Source organism: Bidens hawaiensis, unplaced genomic scaffold, assembly GCF_021521415.1.
Source record: "Bidens hawaiensis isolate Kalapana, Puna unplaced genomic scaffold, B.hawaiensis_p1.1 tig00024017_1, whole genome shotgun sequence".
In the NCBI taxonomy this organism is placed as follows: Eukaryota; Viridiplantae; Streptophyta; class Magnoliopsida; order Asterales; family Asteraceae; genus Bidens; species Bidens hawaiensis.
Genome location: NW_027493785.1, coordinates 131,500 through 140,776, shown reverse-complemented (window position 1 = coordinate 140,776; position 9,277 = coordinate 131,500). Strand labels below are relative to the sequence as shown.

At 37.5% G+C, this 9,277-nt stretch overlaps 1 protein-coding gene across 1 annotated transcript; it reads left to right on the top strand.

Annotated features, from left to right (window-relative positions):
* Positions 1–774: 774 nt before the first annotated feature.
* On the top strand, positions 775–7,819 carry LOC143568595 (auxin response factor 1-like). Its single transcript, XM_077054712.1, has 11 exons — positions 775–871; positions 944–1,000; positions 1,072–1,224; positions 1,301–1,385; positions 2,028–2,118; positions 2,230–2,394; positions 2,887–3,006; positions 3,087–3,162; positions 3,246–3,791; positions 4,527–4,717; positions 7,628–7,819. Exons 1-11 carry the CDS (start codon positions 788–790, stop codon positions 7,773–7,775), a joined length of 1,716 nt encoding a protein of 571 aa, XP_076910827.1. The 5' UTR covers positions 775–787; the 3' UTR covers positions 7,776–7,819.
* Positions 7,820–9,277: the final 1,458 nt, after the last annotated feature.

The window sequence follows — 9,277 nt, the reverse complement described above, 5'->3', positions numbered from 1 at the left end:
ATTCATTAATTGATGTGTGTTAGAATATTGTGTGTGCGGGGGGTCCTGTCGGCTTCAACCAGGCAAAGACCATCCATCCATCCATCCATCCATCCATCATCAATAAATAAATAATGAATCTCTTTTTCCTCCTTTACTCTTTTTCTTTCAAACCCTAATCATTTCATTTACTTACTTAGTCTGATCGATCGATATGCTTCATTCCTCCGGCCACGTCACCTTCAATCCGTAGTCGTTAGTTTCTACTAGCAATTAACTTGTATTTTTATTAATTAACTCTTCCTTCGATCTGTTTGTTTGTTGTTGTTTTTTTTAATTCAAGCATTGACCTAACTAGACTTTGATTAATGCCCAACCCTTCTTACAGTTACAGGACACATGGCTGCTAATCAATACCCTGGAGGGACTCAATCAGGTTCTTTTAACCCAGTATAGTATGATGCTATCTAGTAGTATAGCACTTGACGTTTCATGTTTTTCAGGATCAGTTGATGGGTTATATAAACAACTGTGGCATGCCTGTGCTGGACCTCTTGTCAACGTCCCGCGTGAAGGACAAAGGGTTTATTACTTCCCTCAAGGACACATGGAACAGGCTGGTTTCTTTAACATTTCTTTTTTTTTTTTTTTTTAATTGGAACATGTAATCCCATCAGCTTATTATGGACTTAAACCATCTCCTTTGGCTTGTTGCCTCAATTCGTTTCACTATAATCTTGTTATGAAAATTATAAGCCACCTTCAGTTACAGCAAGTTTTGGTTATAATTTTACAGCTTGAAGCCTCTATGCATCAGGGATTAGACCAGCAGCTCCCAGCATTTGACATACCCGCCAAAATACTCTGCAAAGTGATGAATGTTCAGCTGCGGGTAACTTTATATGCATACTTTCTGTATTTGCTGTTTGCATTTTCTAATGAATCTTGATTTGTTTACATACAGGCTGAACCAGAAACTGATGAAGTATATGCACAAATAACTCTGTTGCCTGAACCAGATGTGAGCATCCTGAACTAATCATATTGTTCTTTAAAACCTCACATTTATGCTTATTTTCTTCTGTAAATCAGCAAAGTGATGTAACAAGCCCGGATCCTCCACTACCTGAACCTCCTAGCTATGATGTTCACTCGTTCTGCAAGACACTCACTGCATCTGACACAAGCACACATGGCGGATTCTCTGTTCTTCGTAGGCATGCTGATGACTGTTTGCCTCCACTGGTAAGGTTAACTTAGCTTTGATCAGTTGGCCGGTGTCTGCTTTTGGGTTTTTCTCTAAATATGAATTTGTGGTCAGGATATGTCTCAACAACCACCCTGGCAGGAGCTAGTTGCCAGTGATCTTCTTGGCAACAAATGGCATTTTCGTCATATATTTCGAGGTTACATTTTTTTGTCGCTTACTTCCATATGTAATGAATCATATCACCATGATTGTTAGGAACAGAGATACGCATCAGCTGTATCCGATTAACTGTAGGCATTTTGCTACCCTTATGCCTTTAAAGAACCGGATGTTTATTGCACCACTAGACTGGATGTTTGATTATGTTTTCTCATTTAATTTTACGAACGACCATGAACACAACTTTTTTGTTCATTCAATTAAGCAAACGGACGTTTACAACTGCCTCGTTTGTGTATGTTCCTTTATGTTTGTTTATAATAATAATTCAAATTTTATACTCTATACTAATATCAATTTGAATTTTACTATATTTTCGTATTTTGAAACCCTTGGTTTGTATATCTTTGTTTACTTTTGAAACGCTGGATGTAATGATGATAATACTTTAGACTTTAATTTGGATATTCACGTTTACTTTAAATTGGTGTTTGTTCATTTATGCTCGCTTATGTTCATTTGTGTTCATGAATTGTTTGTTTAGAATATTAACGGACGAACACGTACATGGTCATTTTCTTGAAAAACAAATTTGAACCAGAAAATCCGCTCGTTTAAGTTTTCTTGTTGTTCATTCGTTCAGTTCAACATTAATGAACGAAAACAAATATATTCCCAGGTCAACCTCGCCGTCACTTGCTGACTACTGGATGGAGCGTCTTTGTTAGTGCAAAAAAGTTGGTTGCTGGCGATGCTTTTATCTTTCTAAGGTAAGTTGTATAAAGAATAATAACCTAACCTATTGATTAAATTACATAATATATGGAATCTCTAACGAGTAACATTAGCAACATGACATTAATTCTTTATCTTTTCATTAGGGGGGAAAAAGGGGAGCTACGTGTTGGAGTAAGGAGGATAATGAGACTTTTGAACAATATGCCATCATCTGTGATATCGAGTCATAGCATGCATCTTGGTGTGCTGGCTACTGCCTCCCATGCAATTTCAACTGGGACCCTCTTTTCAGTCTTTTATAAACCAAGGTATTCATTTGTCTTTGTTTTAAGCTATGCTTCTCTAATTTGATTAAACCAGTTTTGTGAATGTGTGACAATGAGTTGCAATTAAATATACCCCTAAAGACTCGCCTCATGTAATATTTACTATCAAAACAATTAATGTCAAATCTGTAATACACCCAGTCAAAAACCTTACATTTCATGTATATTTATGTCATTAAATACATACAATACATAATATACCCTTTCCTTTCTTCTCATACTTCAAAGTTTCATAACATAAATCCACACATAAGGTAAGAGAAGGGTACTTTTGCCAAAAATATGTTTACGAGTATATATTTGATATTATGATTTTCAGTTGACGAAATTTGACGTTGTTCAAATTTTGAGAGGTATTTATAAAATTATCGTTAAAATATACACCTGACACGATAAAATGATTCTGGCCATTTATGTTTCTAATTTGTTTTGAGAGATAATATCTTTGCTGAATTTGGCATAATCTGTGAACAGAACTAGCCGATCTGAGTTCATTGTCAGCCTTAACAAGTACCTCGAAGCCCGAAATCATAAGCTTTCTGTTGGAATGAGGTTCAAGATGAGATTTGAGGGTGAAGAGGTTCTTGAAAGAAGGTAGATATGGTTCATTAGTTACACATTTAAGTGCTTGTTGACTCCCGTAAATCAGCAAATCATGTAAGTAATTCACACAGGTTTAGTGGAACCATTATCGGCGTTGGAGATACCGCATCATCAAAATGGGTGGATTCTGAATGGAGATCCCTAAAGGTTCATACATTGTCTCTACAACAATTAACTTCGTGTTAAACATATATAATAATATAATATTATAATATTGTCATTTACTCCAGGTTCAATGGGATGAACCGTCATCAATAATACGTCCGGATAGAGTTTCCCCATGGGAACTTGAACCACTAGTAGCATCACCACCCAATCCCCCAAACTCGCAACCTTCAAATAGGAGCAAGCGGGCCCGGCTTCCCGTGTTACTTTCTCCTGTGCCCGATCTTTCTGCAATCGGGATGTGGAAACCGCCTGCTGACCGTCCCTCTGACTTCCAGTATTGTGACCCGCGACGTGCACATGATATGTGCCCATCAAAGGGTATCCATTGGCCTAACTTACGGGAAACGGTGACTGATTCATTTGAACCCATTGCTGATAAAGAAAGTGATGAAAAGAGACCTACCAATGGCTACAGGCTGTTTGGAATTGAGTTGGTTGAACACTCAACTGTGAATGAAACTTCACCTGGGGCTGTTTCTAGACCTGTTTTCCCGCTTGATACTGAATCTGATTGGCGGTCTGATATTCCTTCAGCAAGTTGTGACTTGAAAAAAATGAGTGTGAGATCTCAGGAGTTACATACCAGGCAGACCCGAAGCTGTACCAAGGTATGTTTATAAAGTTTTTGGGAGAATTTCATATATGCCCTCATAAATTCTTGAAAAATATCATATATACCCAACCAAAACTAAAAATTAACATATATACCCAATTTAAATGAAAGTTTACAAAACGAACATTCTACCTTTTTCCATTATTAATGGAAGAATTTCATATACACCCTTATAAGCTTGCAAAGTAACATATATACACAACCAAAACTAAATATGATATAATATATAGCTAACTTAAATAAAATTTTACTTTATGACCATTCTACCCTTTTCTATTATATGGTTTTTTTTTGTAATATGATTTTTTTTCATCGACATTCAGGATTGACAGCATGCATGCTATAAAAGAAAATTGGTAAATTTATAACAGAAATCAGGAAAGATAAATATAAGATTTTTAGAATACTATTGTTAACACGTAAATATGAAATTTATAGTAAAGTTGGGTAACTATGAAAGTTCAAAATTTTAAAAAAACAAGGGCAATATGGTCATATCTTAAATTAGTTTTAATGAAATGGATAAATTTGATATTTTAATTAGGTTGTAAAGACATGATTTTTTTTTTTATTCTGGGGTATATATGATATTTTCCAAGTTAGTAAAGGGTATTTTTCAAGTTAAAGCGTGCCGGTGGATTGTTGTTTTACTAATTAATATCTTGGAAAACTATCTGATATGAATTATATTATTAAATGTGTCTTAAGGAATATTATTATATTTATGCAGGTTCATATGCAAGGGATTGCTGTTGGTAGGGCTGTTGATTTAACACAGTTCAATTGTTATGAGGATTTACTGGAGAAACTGGAAAATATGTTTGAAATTTTGGGTGAGCTTCGTGTGGTACCTAAGAAATGGCAGGTTGTATACACAGATGACGAGGATGACATCATGATGGTTGGTGATGACCCGTGGAAGTAAGTACAAATCATCATCATTATTACTTCCTCCAAATAAGAAAAATGGAAATACAATTATTTTAAATAAGAAGCATGAAATTGGCAATACCGCGATACCATAAGAAATTGCTATACAAACCTTTTGACCCCATTAATACACAAGCGACCCATTTTGTATTATATTTTATCTCAGTATGGTCAAAGGGGGTTATGCCAAAAAGGCTCACTAGAAAAGAAAAACAAGTCCTTTTGTTGTAACAATGCAACACTTCAATAATTTCAAATTACCATTGGACCTGTTACGGAACCCGTCTATTTTGCCCGAGTTGACCAGACCCGCTGGATACTTGCCAATACTTCCTGCCCGGTAAAACGTCTTGAATCATAATGCTCTTGCATGACTTCGTCTAACGGGCAGTGACCCCAAGAGATCGGCACTTTCAAGACAAGTTGTTTCGCTTCCAACACCCAGCTTGAGCATTAAAACGTGAAAGACCTATGTATTGCACAAAGTAGGAAAACTGAGTGGATATGAGAATCCGGTGGACGTTCCAGATGCCCTTAATGTCGTACGAATCGATGATAATATTATGTTAAACTCAACAATCCACATATTGCACGAAAATTGTTGGTATAGGCCATGCTAGAATCGCTGAAACCGTTTTTTGGTCTTGTAACAAGGTACCTGCAGAATGGTTTCTGGCTGGATTCAAAGGTGCTTGAATGTAGTTGATTCGTGAGGACCCGAGGCTATTCCTTGCGGTATATACATCCGCCCATGTAACCACTCCCCACGTAAAGTTAGATTTTGTTTTTGTGTATCGGATATAAGACCATGTGGAGTGGCGAACAACCTTAGAGACAAAAGGTTTAAAGATTAGCCGATCTAAGACGGAGTACCTCCACTGTGATTTTGGTGAGATAAACGACAATGAAGACGCACAGATCACAATTGAAGGGCAGGTGGTCCCGCAGGTAACGAAGTTCAAGTATTTAGGATCATTTGTACAGAGCGATGGGGAAATAGACAGTGATGTGACCCACCGAGTTCAGGTAGGATGGTGTAGATGGAAAGCAGCCACAGGTATATTGTGCGACAAGAGTTTCCCGACTAAACTAAAGGGAAAATTCTATAGGGTGGCAGTTAGACCTGCAATGCTATATGGAACAGAGTGTTGGGCCATCAAGAAGGCACAAGTGCGGAAGATGGAGGTAGCAGAAATGAGAATGCTACGTTGGATGTGTGGCAACACAAGGCTAGACCGAATAAGAAACGTTGTGTTTCGCGAGAGATTAGGGGTGGCGAACATAGCAGACAAGATAAGAGAGTGGAGATTGAGATGGTTTGGACATGTAAAGAGAAGACAGACGACGAATCCTGTTAGATCCGTAGAAAACATTACTATAGAGGGGAGGAGGGGTAGAGGACGACCGAAATTGACTTGGGATGAGAGGATTAGGCATGATTTGATAGACCTAAACCTCTCCGAGGACATGGTTGAGGATAGGAATTCGTGGAGAAGTAGAATTAAAGTTAAGGATTTTTAGAGAGAATTGAATACCTTAGGACTTAGACTTAACTTATTTAGGTCGCATACCATAATGGTATTTCCCTTACATATTTTTTTTATTATTATTATTATAATTATTATTAGCTTTTATATAGCTGTTATACTGTGATCTTATTATTAATATTATTATAATTAGTAGTAGTTTGTATATAACTGTTAAACTTTGATTTCCTTTATTTTGCTTCATAAACATGTACTTAGAGCCGAGGGTCTCTCTGGAAGCCACCTCTTCATTCCTTTGGATGGAGGTACGGTGTGCCTACATCCCACCCTCCCCAGACCCTACTTATAGATTTGCTGTTGGTGGGATTTTACTGGGCATGATTGATTGATTGATTGATATAAGACCATGTGGGTTTTTATGTGGGATGTCACCAACCATGACAATAGGAGACGGAGCCTTGAAACAGGCAGGTTGTACCACCCCTTTTGCGTGTCGAGCATTATCATATCTACCAGAATTGTTACCCGATTTCTCGATCTGTGAAAGGGTGTGCGCTTTTAGAGTTCTAGGAATGCTACGTCATCCTTAGGACGAGATACTATAGCTTCAGTGCGTGAAGCGTGAAGCAGTGGCTGCCAATTGGGAAGGGATCAGGATTGGAACTGCCATCTTCAGTGGTGCTCCAGGTGGAAAGTGCCATCGATTCCTAGCAATGGAACCAAATTATAGATACTGAAAGTAGAAAAGTTACTAAGATAGTTGGCCCGATTCGAGAAGGGCTATTCTTCGATTGCAAAGAAATACTAGATACTCAAATACATGAATGACTCAATCCTTTACGTCGGATCTTTCCTTAAACATAACCTAACCATTTTACGCCTTTGAATACGGCTAGAGCTTTTGATTAAGGCTCAACGAAAATCTGGTTCTTCCAAATAACTTTCAAAACCCGAATCTCTATTAAATTTGTTATAAAGATTAAAATTCTTGAAATTAGACTACCTAAAACTTCGTGTGTAACATCTATGATATAAAACTGTTCCACTAGCTTTGCTCCTCCATTAAACTCGCCTTTGACTTTGACTTCTCAAGAGTTCAGCTCGACTTTGACTTCCACGAATTTAGCTTTTTACTTTGACTCCATATAATTTAGCCCAAGTTGACCAGACCTGCTGCACGAGGTGCTTACATGCCTCTCCTATTGTTATAAGTGTATTTGATAATAGTTAACGGTTCCTTTTTTTTAGTATAAATAAAAAAAAGTTAACATGTTGCTTAAGAACTGTATCGTGATAATAATTACTCTAGTGTGTCTCACACTTGGCACATTAAAAGCTGTTTATATTTGATCATAGCGCTACTGATTATTGATATGTAAATTATTTACTTTTTGGTTGTATGGATATTGTGCAGTGAGTTCTGCAACATGGTGCAAAAGATCTTTATATATACTAATGAAGAAGCCAAGAGGCTTACCCCGAAAATAAAGCTTCCCGAAAACAATGCCCAGGTTATCACTGAAGAGCAGTCCTCATCGAACGAGGGGGGCTCGAGATGCTAAGTCTTCCACGTGACCGAATTAATTATTAATATTTTTGAAGAGTAAAATAACTTTCCTTCTGGGACTGCTATAAGCTGGGCCTGGGACTGCTTACATGGGCTTGATATTATTATTAATTTTCTCTTCTAATTCCTATGGATGTTGTTTTATGTTCAAATGTATGTGTTCCTTTGCTGGTTTTAGAAATTTCAAGTCATGCATAACGCGTACGTTTTAGATTGTTCAGATGATTTTAATTGGAATCGTAAATTAGTAAAATGTAATGTTTTCTTTATTCTTTTTAGTTTTAATTAGTTTTATGAAGAAACACGGATCTGAACCTGGATAGGCTAGATTAATGGTTCCACAGGATACGGGTCGGGTAACTAACAACACGATGATATGAGCTTATCTCTGCAAGTCCGATGAAGGAAACCTGCAAAACAGGCCACCGTGAACTTGTTACGGGAATGACAAGAGGAAGGGGGGGGTTTCTTCCTGTAACCACCCTCCGGCGTAAGAATAAGTACCGTTTTAAAGAGAAAAATATTTTAAGTAATTAGTGAGATGAGTGAGGTGTGAATGAATAACTTATGATGACAGAGAAGGTATTTATAGCCGAATGGTAAGGGAATATTATTGTTATAGTTGTCCCTTTCTATAAGATGTTTTTTGTAACAACCTGGACACTTGTCTGCATACGATAGGACAAGATAACTGGCCATGTGCACAGTTATAATAACCATGTTAGTTGTCTTTCTCCAATTGGCTACTACATCACATGCTTTTCAAATAAAGATCTTCGCGTAAATCTTCTAGAAGGAAGGTAGTTACAACTGATTCGCTGACGTCACCCTCTAGTCATCTTTGCGCATGGAGGCAATACATTGCGGATGACTTCTGAGGACGTCTTGATCAACCCACAGGTAGTCTCTGGAATTATTCTTTTATTCTTCCTCTAACTTAAGTTATGTGGGTGATGAGAATGTCCTGCGGGTGGCTTCTAAGGAAGTCCTAGATGACCCGCATTTATTCTTTAATGGGTATTCGAATCTTTTTACTACCCTACCTCTATAAGTCCCCCAGTCCATTGTTTCTTCCGCGTGAAGTTTTATGCGGGTGGAATTTTGGACTTAGGATATTTTATGGGGATTTTGAATTTTTTGCGTGCCTTGGGGAGATATTTTCTTCTTTTGGAAAGGTAAGTATGGGTAGTGGATGTGACATCTCTGAATTCGCCGAATAGTGATGCGACGTTTATACCGACTATCACTGTACCTGGCTGTACCCCTTTTTCACTTTTTTGGTTTTCCCACGTGACGTGGCGTTACACGATTGGACCACCCATTATCTCTTTCTTTTGGCAGTTTCCCATCGCATTAACTGCGATGGGTATAAATAAGGCGTCTCGTTTTCTCGAGAAAACTTTATCAACCATTATCTTTTTCTCTCTTTTCATCTTCTTTCTATGATACTTGATATTAATCACCTCTCTGTTATCATAGCTCATCATAGCTCGGTGT

Excerpts from the sequence above, each read along its gene's own strand:
- LOC143568595 (XM_077054712.1), top strand. The coding sequence starts at position 788 with ATGCATCAGGGATTAGACCAGCAGCTCCCAGCATTTGACATACCCGCC. Across the intron at positions 1,225-1,300 it reads ATGACTGTTTGCCTCCACTG|GATATGTCTCAACAACCACC; the intron begins GTAAGGTTAACT and ends ATTTGTGGTCAG. Across the intron at positions 2,119-2,229 it reads GATGCTTTTATCTTTCTAAG|GGGGGAAAAAGGGGAGCTAC; the intron begins GTAAGTTGTATA and ends TCTTTTCATTAG.